The 17441-nt window shown below is 39.7% G+C and overlaps 2 protein-coding genes across 2 annotated transcripts in view; one reads left to right on the top strand and one right to left on the bottom strand.

The window, feature by feature from the left end:
• Positions 1 to 1754, top strand: part of tmem198aa (transmembrane protein 198aa) — a 60898-nt gene extending 59144 nt beyond the window's left edge. The window contains exon 7 of the mRNA XM_030123997.1: positions 616 to 1754. Coding sequence (XP_029979857.1) covers positions 616 to 768 — 153 coding nt within the window. The 3' untranslated portion in view covers positions 769 to 1754. The remainder of the gene's footprint in view (positions 1 to 615) is intronic.
• Positions 1755 to 7284: 5530 nt separating this feature from the next.
• On the bottom strand, positions 7285 to 15339 carry desma (desmin a). The gene is made up of 10 exons (XM_030124390.1): positions 14643 to 15339; positions 12501 to 12561; positions 12255 to 12350; positions 10504 to 10665; positions 10287 to 10412; positions 10091 to 10201; positions 9704 to 9813; positions 9510 to 9562; positions 8873 to 8964; positions 7285 to 8160 (listed from the first exon to the last, which is right to left on the bottom strand). Exons 1-10 carry the CDS (start codon positions 15224 to 15226, stop codon positions 8119 to 8121), a joined length of 1437 nt encoding a protein of 478 aa, XP_029980250.1. The 5' UTR covers positions 15227 to 15339; the 3' UTR covers positions 7285 to 8118.
• Between the last annotated feature and the right edge of the window lie 2102 nt (positions 15340 to 17441).

Raw genomic sequence — 17441 nt, 5'->3', positions numbered from 1 at the left:
ATATGAATTCAACCAGCAGTTTTGATGCGACAAACATATGAAATTTCACCCATTATAAGTAAATGGATGAAGAAAAAGATAAAAAATTTCATTAAAAATTTTGACTTTGACCTACTTTTCCCAAAAGTAACCACATCTATTCACGGTTGTTGGCAATCTATAAACTCAATTTGGTATGAATTCGACCAACAGTTTTGCTGCTACAGACATGTGAAATTCCACCCATTGTAAGTAAGTGGGGGAAAAAAAATAGATTTTAAAAATTTAAAAAAAAATATGAACCTACTTTTCCCAAAATGTAACCACATCTATTCTGGGTTGCTAGCAGTCTATAAACTAAACTTGGCATGAATTCAACCAATAGTTTTGCTGCTACAGGCGTGAAATTTTGCCCATTATAACTAAATAATGAAAAAAAAGACTTTCAATTAATAAAAATTTTGACTTTGACCTACTTTTCCCAAAATGTAATGACATCTAATCTTTAAACCCAGTTTGGTATGAATCCAACCAATAGTTTTGCTGCTAGAGTGTTAACAATCAAAGAAACAAACATAAATGTTGCTGTATCTACTGTATCTTCACCTTGGTTTTCTTTTGGTTTCTCCTTCCCAGAGCTACATCCGGAGTTTCAGGGACAGACAGACAGACAGACGCTCATATTCCCACAGTCGGATGATGAGCCGCTCTCGAATGGCTGAACTCGACTACGACTGCGGCTCTCAAGTGCCCCTCACCGCCCCCAGCGGACCCCCAGTTCGCATCTGAGACAGCAAAAACCACACACACACACACACACATACATAAACACACATGCATCCTCGTACATACACACAACCACTTTAAACCTCTTTGTCACAGCTCGGGATAGAAAAGCTAACCTTACCGTGCCAACCTAATCGACTGCCTAGAACTCAATATGTCCCGAAGGTGGTTTGACACTGGTTTTCTCCTTTAAGACTTGTTGTAGGTCAGATTTTATGGCCTGGTTTTATTTATTTTATTTTTTTTCCCAAGTACAAGAGATTAGCTTCTTCACTGGATTGGATGAGGAATAAAAAAAAAGAGTTATTGCAGTTGGAGACATTGTGGTCAAATCCCAGACATCATAAGTCATCTCTTCAGTGACTGTACTCATCTGGAGAACGTTGAAGGAAATGGATCTACCCTAATAGAAAGGGATATTCATTGAAAAGCCACTTTTAAGGATATGTTTTTTCGAGGTTGCTTCAAGTTGTAAGCTGTAATTTCTAATATGATCGCAAAAAGGGGAAAAAAATCAGATCACGTACTTCCTCAGAGGAAGGCTGCACCAATTTTAAGACAAACGTTTAACACGGCTTTCATGAAAACACAGTAACTACTTTCTTTACTTGAATGGTGTTTACTGATCAGAGGAAGAAGGGGCTTATTTTAAGGATCCCTTTATAACAAAATAAGAAAAAAAAAAAAAAAAAGTCCATAAACAGAAGGGCGGCTCTTCATTGTTTCTTCCTGTGTGTGAAGTGACAGCACAAGTATTCTACAGCTGCAAAACACTGAATAGAAATTGGACTCAAACATCCGTCTCCTACTTTAGATGATCAAACACTACTGAGAATTTTATTATTTCGCCCACAAGCCTCTCTACGCATCATTGTCTAGAGTGAAGCTGTTTTCCAAGGCTGCATCCTACATGTCATTACATACTTGGCGGCCTCCTTTTGCCAAGTGTTTTAGCTACTGGACCTAATCAGGAGAAAAAAAAAAAAAAAAAGGGATCTATACCTCTCCCCATCTTCCCCTCTTCTCCTCTTCCCACTTTCCATTTCAACTGAAAGCATTTTGTAAGCTGTGTTGCTATTTGTTGACATAAGTGCTTCTGTGGTGCTTTTCCATTCCTTTTTTTTTACCGAATGTGTCGCAGCTGAGTTACTAACAGTCACCTTTTTCATTGTGATCTGTCCGTCAGATCGGCACCAATAGGATGTGACAGTGAAATTGTTAAACATAGTGCGTCTGTATGTGAGAGTGGACACATACCCTGTGGCAAATGATGGGTTGTACCAAATACCGGCTAAGGAGAGGGGCGGGGGGGGGGGATTCAGTTCTGTGCATGCAAAACCATGCAGTCGTTTTGTTTCACCCTCGTTCGTATGGAAGGTTATTTACACGGTTATAAAGTGAATGGCTTTGTTCGGGTGAGGTTTTGGAGGTTAAAAATGCAAAATGAGTAACCACAATGAGAGTGAGAACACAAGCAGTTGCAAAATGGCGCCCTCTAATGTTTACCACTGGACCTTCTTTTTTTTTTAATTACAAAGTTTTGCATTTGCATGTGTTTTATGTTAACCTGTGCTCCTTAAAGTGTATTTCTTAAAGCAATCATACACACTCAAAGAGGAGTTTAGCTGCTTTGTACAAGCTAATTGCTAATTTAATCCCCTTTTTTGGACTGAGACACTTTGCTGTTTCCCACTATGAACACCAACAGTAGCCATATTACACTTCCATAAGCATTAATGTTACTGTGAAGCGTCACCACAGTTGAAAGAGATACTGCAAAAATACAGAAGTGGTGCTTTATACAGCAGCTGTGTGATCCTTATATTCTGGACTGGACTCTTGAGGACCAACCACGCCACCTTTAACCCATTACTGCATGACGAGCTTTATCAAGTGTATCTGTTTTCAGTGTCAGCGTGCTTTCAATGTGTCTTTGTCGTCCTTAGATTTCCAGTGTCGTTTGCTGGTCCCAGGGTGCACAAACCATGTCCAGTATGAGCTGTATATTGTTATTTACTGTCATGGAAGGAAGTCAGTCCAGAGGGTGAAGTGCAGGAACATCAGCAGGAGGATGGAGTGGTTGTGGTTTTCAGTGACCTCACTGCATAGTCTCACTTCATTAAAGCTCTCAGAGTCAGCTGGTCCAAATCCACACACATTTCCTCTCCTTGTTTTCCTCTCCTCTCCTCATTTCCCTTCATTTCTTCTGTGGCATTTCTCCTTAAGTCATTTCTCCCCTTCTCTTATAAATTCTCCTAAATTCTGCTTGTTTCTCATTATTTCTCCTCTCCTCAATTTGTTTCTCTTTATTTGTTCAGTTTTTTCCGAAATTCTTCTAATTTCTCCTCGTTTCTCCTCGTTTTTCCTTTTTTCCTCATTTCTCCTCTTCTCATTTCTCCTCTCCATGTTTCTCCTCATTTTTCCTCGTTTCTCCTCTCCTTGTTTCTCCTCATTTTTCCTCGTTTCTCCTCTCCTCGTTTCTCCTCTCCTTGTTTCTCCTCTTCTCATTTCTCCTCTCCATGTTTCTCCTCATTTTTCCTCGTTTCTCCTCATTTTTCCTCATTTCTCCTCTCCTTGTTTCTCCTCTTCTTGTTTCCCCTCTCCTTGTTTCTCCTCATTTTTCCTCGTTTCTCCTCTCCTCATTTCTCCTCTCCTTGTTTCTCCTCTTCTCATTTCTCCTCTCCATGTTTCTCCTCATTTTTCCTCGTTTCTCCTCATTTTTCTTCATTTCTCCTCTCCTTGTTTCTCCTCTTCTCGTTTCCCCTCTCCTTGTTTCTCCTCATTTTTCCTCGTTTCTCCTCTCCTCATTTCTCCTCTCCTCGTTTCTCCTCATTTTTCCTTGTTTCTCCTCTCCTCATTTCTCTTCTCCTCATTTCTCCTCTCCTCGATTCTCCTCGATTCTCCTCTCCTCGATTCTCCTCATTTCTCTTCTCCTCATTTCTCCTCTCCTCGTTTCTCCTCGATTCTCCTCTCCTCCCTTTCCCTCCTCTCCTCTCCTCTCCTCTCCTCCCCTCTCTTCTCCCCCCCTCTTCTCCTCCCCTCCCTTTCCCTCCTCTCCTCCCCTCTCTTCTCCTCCCCTCCCTTTCCCTCCTCTCCTCTCCTCTCCTCCCCTCTCTTCTCCCCCCCTCTTCTCCTCCCCTCCCTTTCCCTCCTCTCCTCTCCTCCCCTCTCTTCTCCTCCCCTCCCTTTCCCTCCTCTCCTCTCCTCTCCTCCCCTCTCTTCTCCCCCCCTCTTCTCCTCCCCTCCCTTTCCCTCCTCTCCTCCCCTCTCTTCTCCTCCCCTCCCTTTCCCTCCTCTCCTCTCCTCTCCTCCCCTCTCTTCTCCCCCCCTCTTCTCCTCCCCTCCCTTTCCCTCCTCTCCTCTCCTCCCCTCTCTTCTCCTCCCCTCCCTTTCCCTCCTCTCCTCTCCTCTCCTCCCCTCTCTTCTCCCCCCCTCTTCTCCTCCCCTCCCTTTCCCTCCTCTCCTCTCCTCCCCTCTCTTCTCCTCCCCTCCCTTTCCCTCCTCTCCTCTCCTCTCCTCTCCTCCCCTCTCTTCTCCTCCCCTCCCTTTCCCTCCTCTCCTCTCCTCTCCTCCCCTCCTCTCACTCAAAGGGCTTCATAAATGCATTTGAACCTTTTCCCTCTTGTCCTGTTTTTATACTACATCACCTTCTGTTCCATCGGATCAGTGTTAACCCAATAATGTTTTGCAGTAGAAGCTGTTCAAGTGTTACTTCAGTTTCGCTTACACCTCAGTCCTGTTTTGGTCCTTTTTTGTGGTTTTACTGTAGTGCAATTTTACATTAACAACATAACTGAGAACATAATGATTTTTAACCCTTGTCTTGTTTGTGATCTGGGGATGAAATCAGCCGTTATTAATAAAGTGTCCGTTTTTTAATGTTTTTTTTTTTTTTTTTTTTTGATTGCCTATGTCTGCTGAATATATGTAGGGCAATCACTTGCATTGTAGATACTGAACTGTAAATACTTTTGAAATGTACAAATATTTGGTTCAGGTTTTATGTTTACACCATGACTATTTCTGTAATTTATCCAGTCGAGCATTTTCTAATGTTGTACTGTAGACTTGTTTTTTATTGTGTTACTACTGTATTGGCTTCATTTGGCTGGTGGTGGATGCACTTACTTTGTTTTTTTTCCTCATCCTGAGCCTTGATGCTTTCGACACTTATTGGTAATTTTACCTGCCACCATTATTATTATTATTATTATTATTATTATTATTATTATTATTATTATTATTATTATTATTATTATTATTATTATTATGACGCATGGATTTATATGGACCTAAACTATGATAAACATTGTGATTCTACAATATCATTGTCTTGTTGTTTCTATGATTAACATATGCACACACCATGCGTTTTTCAACAGTTTATACATGCAGTGTGTTTATTCATTATGGATGCGTCACTTCCAACTGTAGTTTTCAACTGTGATAAAGAAACAAAGCATTGGAAAAAACATCTGGTGCTGGTTCGCCTCATTGTTTTCAGCTGTCACCACTTACAATAATAACACATGCAATAACTTTTTATTTATCATTATTTTATTTAGTTAGTTTAGTTTTTTTTTTTGTTTTTTTTTTTGTTAATAAGATGTATTTTCTGAAATGTGTTCCTCATTTCCTGAAATTTTTATCAAACTTATCAAAACCATTCCATTTCCGGCTCCCATTGTAACCTGTCAGAGGTTACAATGTACTAAAATAAAATAAGCTGCAGTTTTATATAATGAAGAACTTAGAATGCGGCACTGTGATAGAGTTTTCTGTGTATTCACCTATATTTGTTCATAAATATTTATTTCTATATATTTATTCTGCTTCAGCATCCAGTCTCTGCTATGGATTAACCTGAGAGTCTCATCAATAAAAGAAGTGATGTTACACCTACAGGCCAAGTACAGCGCAGTTGTGGAAACCAGAGGATACATTTCAGGAAAGGTTTTTTAGAAATCAGGACGAAACATACAGTAGGTTAAAAGTTACGGAGGAGGATAAGGGCCACTGGACCAAATAAGTAAAAAATATTATGTCCATATATTTTTTTATTATTATGCTGAGAAAAAAAAGTGATGAAAGGCAGAATTCTTAGAAAAAAAATCAGAATTCTGAGAAAAAAGTGATGAAAGACTGACTTTTATCTCAGATTTCTGACTTTTTTCCTAGAATAATAATAAAAAAAATTTGAACCTTAATTTTGTTTCCCTTTTTCTCCAGTGGCGCTAATCCTTTTCCATAGTCGCACAAACAAATATATTACAATATATTTGCCGATGCATATATATGAGATAAAACTTTGTGTTTGCAGTAAAGGAAGAAATCATGTCTCCACAGTTATAGCAGAGAAAAACGTGAATTATCTCTCCTTACATAACACACAAGAATACGGTCAACTTGAGTTATATAAATTTCATAAGGAACTATTTTGCTTCTTCTTCTCCATCTACTTTCTGATCTTTGTGGCTCTAAAACAAAACATCTTTCATATTACTATAATTATACTAAATCCAAGTGTTTTCTTAATGAACATACACATGGTACAGACACTGATAAATGAAGGGTTTAGAAAAATGTGTCTAGGATGTATATAATTTATGGAATCACTAATAGCTTCAATGCAGTCTACAAACACTGTCATGTTTATTTGTCTTGAGTAGTGGCAGCCTGCTTTTTTTTACTATACCAGGTAAAGTCAGAGAGGACAGCATCCTTCTTCATAAAGAAATGGACAAGCTGCCATTTGTTATTGACCCAAAATGCCTGAGAATCTGTCGGCGTTGACAGCTGTTAGCACCACACAAACAGTGATGAAATACAGAAAGCTCTGACTGGCAGCATGTCTCTATTGAAAAGGCTGAGAAATGACTTTTTCCCCCCCTTTCTTTTTTTTTCCTTTATTCTGTCCAATTATCTTTTTACTAAATCTTTCTCTTTGTTTCCTTTCCCCCTGTGTCTCCAAATAACCTTTTCATTACATTTGTACCCTCATCGTTATGTTTTCTCTCCCTGTACCTCCCGTTCTGTTTCGCTCTTTCTTGCATGCTTTATTGTCTGCCGTCTCTGTATCTTTCTTTTTCTCTTTCCTCCACCACCCCCACTTTTTATCTCCGCTGACATTTTCAGTCCAGTGACTTCAGACACAAACTGCACATACTATAATTCTTGTTGCTGTGCTAATCTGCTTTCTGCAGGAAACAAAGAATGACTGGGGCCAGCTCATTAACAAACCATTGTTCACTTTCCTCTGCACCCACACCAGTCATGTTTCTGATAATTTAACAGGGGCCGCTACTCCTATTTTCTCTATAAAAGTAAATTAAATGTTAACAGAAGAGAATTACGCTTGGGTTGTGAAGTTATTACAATTTTGGAAAGCACACTCCCTCGCTGTAGATGATGAATGCAGCGAGCTAATAAAGAAACGACAGGAAAACGGCTTGTACGCCATCAGACGAATGATAATAATCTCCCACACTAGATGAAATACAAAATTCTTAATACACCACCTCTTGATTGATAACAAATGTCTTTATTTGAGAGTTTTTGGCACAGAGAAGCTGCATTGCATAGCCACCTTAACATACGACAAACACCCAGCACATGCTATTGAGCTCAAACTGCAAACATGACTGAGTTCCTCATTCATTGGATGCTGATGTTTCTGAGAACTTTCACACCAAAAACAACATCACACTTCCCTCATGTCAGCTCATATCAGCGACGCAAACACTGTATACGCTCTTCTTCACTCTAGCTGTATACATTTAAAGCTGCACAGAATAAAATATGGAATATGTGCACCGTTTCTGTCCAAGGTGTTTTAGGTACATTGACCTTTCCTGCACTTTGCAAGCTTCCCTGTGAATAACGGACAAATACATCTACAACAAAAAAAAAAAGCCTTATTTATTCACTTAAAGGTCTATGCTTTTGCAGACAAGAAATCACAGACGAGTTCTGATGTTTTGGTGTAAAGGAAAGGAAAACGAATAAAGAATAATTCCTGGAATGCCCTTTATTTAACTCAGGGTGAAGGCAGTGCACTGTATATGCGTACTGCTTCTTACACTGTATTCATTTGTATACTGGTTGCATTCACTTAGATAATTTTCTGTTTCCATTGAAATCTGCTAAAATGATTGCTTGAAAAGAAGCCAAAAAGTAAACACATGGTATGATGGTTACAGGAAGATTTATGATTGCTTCTCTTTGTTTCGAAATGGCTCTACAGTCAGCTCAGCTTATAAATTATTATTGTAGTGGTAGGAAAATGTATTTTTCTCAAGCATTTTTATTTATCGCTTTAATATATTTCTTTTATATCCTGTCCATGCTTCCTGTTTACATGATGTCTTGCTGGTGCTGTGTGGACTCGCTGACCACCTGAGGAGGAGAGAAAATATATTGTGAATTTATGAGCTGATGTTAAAAATAAAGTGTGTGTACATAGGATGGCACAGTGCAGAAACTATTTTCTTTCAATAGTGAGTGGTCATTGTACAGCACTATATGTGAAGGTACAATCAGGAGTGAGGATTGTGCAGGGAGTGGGGAGGCTATTGGCGCTGATATAACGCTGTATATTCACATACCGTGAGCTAGCGTACAGTGATGAAGCTGCTGCATGGCTCGATGCAAACTACAAGAGTTCATGGATCAGTTTGGGACAGATTTTCTATTACAGTGTGATTCCAATATCAATGTAAAGGTGCTTTTTTGTTTTATTCGCTCTCTCAAGCTTGTGTAGATTAGAAATTGAAAAACAATGGCAATATTTGACAGAAACAGAGACTAAAACAGTGCAAACACAGAACTGTCCTTTTAAATCTGGTAGTTTGCTTCAACCTGTAGTGTGCAGATGAGAAAACTTTTGATGGGATAATGGAACCAGACTTACACACTGGGCACTAGCGCCCTGGCTGACAGAATACTTCATCTGGATGAGAATATAACAAATCAATACGATTCAGAATGAAACAGACTGTGTGAGTGTTTTATACTATGAGGGTGAGAGTTTCTGTGTGTGTCTTTGTGCTGCATGTATGTGTGTGTGTGTGTGTGTGTGTGTGTGGACTGTACGGGCTTGTGCTCAAACCTCTCCATCGCGGGTCTCAATGGTCTTGATGAGAACTGTCTTCTTGGAGTGAATCTCTGATGAGCGCTGCTGCTGGGACTCAGGGCTGGTCTCTGCGGGAATGTATTTTACAGCTTTTTTCGGTATTCATACATCACAGCTAGTTGGCGCAAAACAAAGTCAATTTAATTCAGACACAGCGGCAAAGACAGCCTGCTGTTAAAGGGTTGGGTTTGAACATGATGAGATGAACTACACATTTCTGACCATACATGTGAAATGTGATTAAAGTTATTTAATTAATGGCACTAATAGATCTTGGTTACACCTCATATATCATCTTTAATTACTGCTCCTTATTATGTTTAAGCAGCCTTAAAATGGAGCTACTGGCAGTGATTAATTACAAGTTTGGACTGTCTATATATCAAGTGAGGATTGCTTTCGTGAACCAAAGGGCTTTAGGATTTTTGACATGTCATATGTCCCCACACAGTGGTCACACAGTGTCACTGCAGGTACTCTGCAATGCATTCAAAATAGCACCTGCCATATACAGTCACAGGCTATATTTAGTCTTTTGTGTCTCATCCTTGCTCATTAAAGTGTATAAAAATATTTTTTAATCGATTTTTGGGAAGGGTAGTGCTTCTCTTACCTCTGAACCCAATGGAGGAATAGGCAGACTGGACAGGAATAGTGGTTGTGATCCTGGAAAAGAAACAGATCACCATTACAAGTAGGTAATGAGGGGAAAGTGTTTACAAAAATGTCTCGCCACATTACAAAATTGTTTATTTTATGTCTAATTAAACCTGCATCCAAATGAAAAGAGTAAACACAAACACACACCTGCTCTCCTCTCCCTCCAGCAGTTTGCGGTAGGTGGCAATTTCAATGTCGAGGGCCATCTTGACATTAAGGAGGTCCTGGTACTCCCTCAGGTGGCGGGCCATGTCATCCTGTAAATTAGTGAACGCAAGACTTTTACTGGTCTACTCAAATTTAATATCAAACAATAATTAAACCAATTTCTTTTGTGAAAACACAGTTAGCACATACAGTACATCACAGGTTTTATCTATAATCACTGCTGTCTGGCCTTTTCCTGGGCTCATACTGATTGTAAATGAGCACTTTTTTCTAAATTGTAGTCGGTGTGGAATGATCTAGTCAGTGTCTGATTGGTCTGTTTTTCAAGAGTACAGTGTTTTGAGCTAAAGAGCATAAAAAAATTACCTTCATCTTAGCGATGTCTTCTTCCAACCGTGCAATGGTGTCCTGGAAACCGGAGGCTTCACGGCCCATGCGATCCTCCATATCTCTCATCTGGCGCAGGAGAGACTCATTCTACAGAGCAAGAAGTAGATAGAAAAGATTGGTCTACAAGATGACTGAAAATGGGAGTTGTAGGAGAAGGTGCGGTGATACTCACGGTGCCCTTAAGTGAGTCGATCTCGCAGGTGTAGGACTGGATCTGGTGTCTGTACTCCATGCTTTCCTGTTTGGCCTGACGCAGAGCATCGTTGTTCTTGTTCACGGCCTGGTTGAGATCAGACACCTGAGGAGAGTAGGGTGAGGTTTATTAGAGCAACAACTGAAGCAAACTCCACAGTGTGTACATGTGGTGGATGTGTGTGCTGTAAATGTACCTTAGACTTGTACCAGTCCTCAGCCTCTGCAATGTTCTTGGCGGCAATGGCCTCATACTGCATACGGATGTCTCTCAGGGCTGCAGTCAGGTCAGGTTTGGACATGTCCATCTGGATCTGGATCTGAGTGTCCTGCATCTGGCTCTGCAGCTCGCGGATTTCCTGCACAGTGAAAAGATGAAAGAAATATTCAGTTTGTCCCAGAAATGATCATAAACAAGTCATAAATGAAGAATAAAATGATGAATTTCAACAAAGCATAGTATGTTTTAATGTCAAACTAAGTATTAGAAGCCAATTTATCCAAAAAAGTAAGAAACTTTAAGTGTTAGGTTTTGCTCTGAGGTTTGAAAGCTTAGAGTAAATGGAAAAGTTAAAGGGGTGATTTTTTGCTTTGGGCTGGAAATCTCAGAAAATCCAAGTTGCACAGCTTTAAAAGAGGTATTCACAGAAAGAATACAAATATATCTTCATTTTTAATCCAGAACTTGTGTGTACAAGTGAAATTTGTGACTACTGCGAGTGTTAAAGTGAGAACTTTTTGCCTGAAGTTGAAGAGCATGAGGCTGAGTCAAAAGCATGAAGGTTAATTGATCCCTAGCGTCTAACTTTAGACGGTGGCTTATTGATACATCACTGTTAAAACTGATTTAAATGAAAGCAGAAGAGCAGGAGGCCAGCTGTCTCTTGATCTTCTGCTCAAAGCATAAAAATAGCGTTGCATCTGTTCACAGGCCCAGACTCTTTTTCTCTATCTGTACTTTTCTAACAGCCACCCACATGCAAACACAGCAGCTGACATGCTCACTTTAGCCAATTGGCTGTTCAGCATTTCTAAGAGGTCAAAGTTCAGGCGTGGAAGACAAAATAACAAGAAGGGACCTACAGTGAAGTGGCCAAATGTCTGACCATGTCACTCCTTTAGGTCTGTCAAATACCTCCGTACTTTTTTATGTGTTAGAACTAAAACGCCATAACATTTTACAGCAGGAGGAAAAGAAAACAGAAGAGTGAGGAAATTAAAATGTACACAATAAACACTGTAAAAATCAAAATCTTACCAAGTGTATTTTTCACATTTCTAGTCAAAATATCTCATCACACTTAAAATAAGACATAATCACCTAAAGAATAACTTGTAAGTGAGATATAAGAACTTATTTTTAGACAATAGACCTTGAAAATTTTATTTCAAGAAATCTTACCAAGATATTTTTCACTTGTTCCACTGGCAGATTTTTGTGCTTGAATTAAGCAAAAAAAAAAAAAAATCGTCAATTAAGCAAAACAAAAATCTTGAATTAAACAAAAAAAAAAAAATCTTGAATTAAGCAAAAAAAAAAAAAATCTGCCAATGGAACAAGTGACAATGATCTTGGTAAGATTTCTTGAAATAAAATTTTCAAGATCTATTGTCTAAAAATAAGTTCTTATATCTCATTTACAAGTTACTCTTTAGGTGATTATGTCTTATTTTAAGGGTGATGAGATATTTTGACGAGATATGAGAAAAATACACTTGGTAAGGTTTGGATTTTTGCAGTGAACATGTTTCAATGTTGACATGTGACATATCTGATCCCTGTAAAAGCGGCATTCCTGGGGTGGCTCTTATATATTCGATATTGCAGTGTATCCTTACATAGCGTGGTTATATGATACAGCCACACCACCCTACTGACATACATAGTGCACAGATGCCCCCATTTCAGACAGGCAGGCAGACAGAATTTGTTACCACATAAACACACCTCTTCATGGATCTTCTTGAGGAAAGCAATCTCCTCTTGCAGACTCTCAATGCGTCTCTCCAGGTCCAGCCTGGCCAGAGTGGCATTGTCAACATCCTGGATAGAAACACAAGCAACACACACACACACAAAATACTGTGAGTCCTACACAATCTTAATGGTAACCAAGAGAAAAAGGCTTATGAGATGCAGCAAAAACAGTTGGAAAAGGAGGAAATATGAGCTGATAGAAAAAATAAGTCATACAGCTCTGAAGGCAGACAGGTTGTTCTCGGCCTCTTCCTTCTGGTGAATCTCCTCCTGCAGTCTGCAGAGAGGCAGAGAAAAAAAATAAGTGAGTACAAGAAAAGCAAATGTGCCAGCGAGACTTTCCCCCCCAAGAGACCAATTATTAAACAGATTGGCTAGTTAGCACTTCGCATTCCTTCTGCCCTCCCCTTTTGCATTTACAAAAAAAGAACAGACTAGACAATGACACAGTGCATTCCATCATAGTCACTCACACACACACACACACACACACACACACACGCACACATATGCCATCAGTGAATCCTAAAGCTGTGCTGCAGCTGCTGTCCCACTGTTAGAGTCACACAGGTGTAATGGTAAAAAAAAAAAAGGTCTGTCCTTGGCTGGTGCTGTCTCCAGAATTAGCAGCCCACTATGCACTATGAATAACTGAAACATGCACAAAAGAAACACAAAAATATATAGATAAATACATCTGTTTATGCATATACTATAGACATTTCTGAACTTTTTTGTATAATCGATAGAGTATAAAATTTCTTCATGTTTTACAACTTTTTTCTGTGCACGCACTGGAAAAAACAGTGTATTTTTCTGATTTCTAGTCAAAATATCTCATCACACTCAAAATAAGACATATTTACTTAAATAGTAACTTTTGAGTGAGATATAAGAACTTATTTTTAAACAATAGATCTTGAAAATCTTTGTTTTTCAAGAAATCTTACCAAGATAGTTTTCACTTCTTCTACTGGTTAAGTTTTTTTGCTTAATTCAAGATTTTTTTTTGCTTAATTCAAGCAAAAAAAATCTGCCAACAGAACAAGTGAAAAATTTTCTTGGTAAGATTTCTTGAACTAAGATTTTCAAGATCTATTGTCCAAACATAAGTTCTTATATCTCACTGAAAAGTTACTCTTAAGGTGATAATGTCTTATTTTAAGTGTGATGAGATATTTTGACTAGAAATGAGAAAAATACACTTGGTAAGATTTGGATTTTTTTTCCAGTGTGATATTAAGCTTGTGTTCCTAGTGTTTCTGCAGGGCACACTTTTGCATACAGCATAGCATTTGTTGCATAATTTGTATTCCTAGATCGTATGTAAATGATTAGATAGCAAAGTGCTCTGGGAAAAAAAGAGTTTGATTTAGTTAAAGTCCTGAGGTCATTCTTTGTTTGCGTGTTTATATTGTAATTGTTGGCATGGAGGAGGTTTCTGTCTTTTTTCTTTTTTTTTTATCTCAGTGGGAGCAGCAGGTGCTTTGGTGCTTTGGCAAGATTGAGTCGGTGCCGCGGGCAATAATTTAAGAATGACTGATAGCAAAAGTGAACAGTGAGTGACTTCGTATGAGGTTGGAGTTCTGTGCATTAGTAAGTGATGTGTGTGTGGAGTGAGTGTATAAGTATGTTTTTACAGATAATCTCTCTGCTTGCTGCTGCAGCGACAGACGCTCAATTCATACAGCAGACCTCGTAGTTGTTATAAATAGACTGTTCTGAGATACACCCACATCTAAGCACTCTATGTTCATCTGTCTGTGTTCGTCTGCCCACTTCTTCCTGTCGAGCTGTTTTATGGGTTTTTGCCTGTCTATCTGTCTCAGCTTTATACAGGTCTTTCTATCTTTATTCTCTTATGTTATGTCACTTGTAAGTAAATTAGAAAGCATCTCTTCTTCAGACTTTTTTTGTTGTTTTCTTTCCTGCAGGATCGCACTAGGAGGCCGTATTTTCATTCCCCTGCTGTCCGCATGTCCTCATTACTTCTTCTTTCATTCTACCAATACGCTTTAAAAAAAACATTTGATAAAATTAGATACACCAGTAGTTTGTAAATGAGTCTAACAGGTCACAGATGAATGCCACTTTGGGTATCTAAAAACTAAAATTAAATGCTGATGCTGTAAAGGGTCACAGGCTCATGCTGATGGTTGTTCCGGCTGATTATAGAAGTGCCATGTGTCAGAGATATTTTCCAGACTGCCCTGCCAATGTGCATCTGTTTTCTGGGAATTCTTTCAGCTAAACCACTTGTTATCTCAAATTCTTCTATTACAGAGATCCAGTTTATTCCCACTCATTTTTCATGTTCTCATTCATTCTCCATCCACCTTCTGCTCTGTCTAAACCTACCTGAGTTTCAGTTTCTGGAGGTCATCAGCAAGGTTGTCTCTCTCCACCTCAACCCGGGCACGCTGGTTGGAGAGGGCTTCTATTTGTCTCCTCAGCTCCCTCATTTCATCCTCGTACATTTCAGCCACGCGCCCGGGCCCCTCGCGGCCCCTCAGCTTCTCAATCTCCACGGTCAGGGCCGCATTCTGCTGCTCGAGGAAGCGAACCTTCTCGATGTAGCTTGCAAAACGGTCATTGAGGTGCTGGAGCTCGGCTTTCTCATTGGTCCTTGTGTTGAGGAAGTCCTGGTTCATGGCGTCTGCAAGGTTGAAGTCGAGTTTCTCTCCGGCGTAGGTGCGCATGGCTGAGGAGGAGCTGTACCCGGCTCCTCCGGCACCAGCGGAAGAGACCCTGTAGCTGGAGAAGGAGGGAATACTGCTACTCTTGACCTCATAGACCCTGGAGGACATGTGGCTTGAGCTGCGGCCTCCACCAGCACTTCCAGAAGAGAAGTGGGAGGACATTGGAGATGAGCCCACGCCAGAGCCGAAGGTGCGGCGGTACGAGGAGGCGCTCTGGGCCGATGCAGAGTAGGACTTGCTCATGGCTGGTTGACTGGTCGGTTGGTTTGTGGTTTGATGAATCCGCTTGAGGTGCTGAGACCCAACTGTCCCACTGGGCAACTGGGAGAGAAACTAAGTGAAAAGTGAAGTAATGCCAGGCAGTAAGGACAGCTATTTGTAGACTTACCACACCCACTCACACCCCAGCCCCTCCAGAGGTCCTCCCTCTGTCTCCATTCACCCTGTCTGTCCTCTCACCACCCCCCCACCCCTTCAATATACCAATCATATTACAAACCAGGCCCCAAACTCAAGTCTACACTGGATCCAGTTTGAGAGATTTGGGGGTATTTTGGGGGAGTTGCCAATGAAATGTTAACAAAAGATTGAGTTTGAAGGGTTACAAAAATCAGACAAAAATCAATGTATCGAATGGTTAGCAGCAAAGTAATCTGATTACAGCTTGTCTTGGTAATCTGCTTCTCAACACTGTATCATATATATTCAACCAAACCTGTTTTTATATAACAAATTCAATTTTAATTGGTTCATAGAAATACAGGCTTTGTACAGTTGATTACGTTCCAGACCTTTCCTCTATATCCCCCTCCCCCCCTTCAGTTATTGGCTACATCCTTCCTGCAGCCCTTCATCTCTTCTCATTCCTCTCCCCTGTTACGCCTGTTGCTCGGCCTCAGTTCAGCTGTCGAAGGGGTCTGATTTCAACTACTGGAAAGGGCGGTGGCCTTATCTGTGTGGGGGTGCATTAGTTGGTGAATGGATGCATAATTGAGTGGGTGAATGAGTCAGTCAGTCAGTTTCTACATTTCAGACAGGAGTGTTTGGTGCAAAAGCATATGCCTCATCCTGAGGGAGAAGCCGCTATAGGACTCTCTCTTTCACGAGCCAAAAATACACCACAGCTTCACTACAAGTCAATCTGAAATAGCCTTGAGTGTTTGAAATAGCCAAATAGAACAGAACATGCATTTCCTGTTGGCATGTGCAACCTTCAACCTTATACCTCACAAAGAATTTATGTCTTTCCAAGCACATAAAATGATTATTTTTGTCTTGACGCTTTTTTGTTGGGAATTTGGCCGGTGTGTTTTGTGAGATAGAACAGAATAGAATAGAATAGAATAGAATAGAATAGAATAGAATAGAATAGAATAGTGTCATTGTACAGGCACAATGAAATTAAAAAAGTGCGATCATCCTAGGTGTCATAAAAAGTATAAATAATGTATGTAAAAGAGTATAAAAACTAAAATATAAAAGAAAACCTTGACGGCATAAATATCTAAAAAAAAACAAAACAAAAAAAGCAGCATAAAAAAGTGTCACTAGAAGTATAAAAGACACATAAAACATCATCATATACCCTGGACAACATTCAGCATTCCACGCAATTAATTAATATTCAGCAGTGTTCAGTGCCCTGAATACTGCCCTATAGCTATGGTACAGAAGCATTATGTTACATAAGGTTACATAAGAAGTGCTGTAACTTGGCTGAAATGTCAAGAAGGTCACCCATCTTGTAGAACAAGGACTCTTCACCATTTTAAAAGCACTGAATTTTGGCTTAATAGACCAAGTACAGATAGGGATGTCACAAAATCCAACAGTTATGCATGTGCTTTATTCTTGACCCTTTATGAGATGATAAGGAAAAGTTTTGCGTAATAGTAACTTACAGTGTGGGTTTTGGCTATTCCAATCTTTAGATTAAATTGCCAGGCCTATTGTGTTTCTTCTTAGGATTAAACAAAGCCCGTTATAAGTGTTCATATAAAGTGTCCATGTGTGAATGTGTGGTCAGCGGGTGTGAGGTTACAGGGGTCGCCATGTGTGGTTGTGCGTGCATTTGCGTTTCAAAGAGCAGTGCATGTGTGTCAGCTGTTGGTGGTGTCAGCTCTATTTTTAGCTTTCCTGCATGAACTGGGTTGTCCTGTCACTTTCTCAAAAGATCATTCTGCTCAAGACAGATGACCTCGATCAAAACTCCGCAAAAAATACATTTTACTTTTCTCTGTTTTGGAACTTTTTTTGTTTCTTATGTTATGCATCATATTTTTTTTTTTACATATTTCCACCATTTTGTGTTATTGTGTTATGACTGTGTCTATTCTGGTCTGTCCTAACAAGGGAGCAAAGATAAACTCCCAAGCGGTAAACACAACATTTTCAAATGGACATTAGTAAACAGACGTCTTGTGGTTTAATATAGTACGATGGCTCAGGCTTGGACTTC

This window comes from Sphaeramia orbicularis, chromosome 21 (genome assembly GCF_902148855.1).
Source record: "Sphaeramia orbicularis chromosome 21, fSphaOr1.1, whole genome shotgun sequence".
Lineage (NCBI taxonomy): Eukaryota > Metazoa > Chordata > Actinopteri > Kurtiformes > Apogonidae > Sphaeramia > Sphaeramia orbicularis.
The sequence above is the reverse complement of the archived record's forward strand: the minus strand, read 5'-3'. Positions and strand labels throughout refer to the sequence as shown.

Bases quoted from the DNA above. Each gene is read 5' to 3' on its own strand.
- desma (XM_030124390.1), bottom strand. From the start codon at position 15,226: ATGAGCAAGTCCTACTCTGCATCGGCCCAGAGCGCCTCCTCGTACCGC. The intron at 9,814-10,090 runs GTAATTTTTTTA...ACTAATTTACAG, and splicing joins AAGACATCGCTAAGATGAAG to GATGACATGGCCCGCCACCT. The intron at 8,161-8,872 runs GTTTGAGCACAA...TCTCCTCCTCAG, and splicing joins TTGAGACCCGCGATGGAGAG to GTGGTCAGCGAGTCCACACA.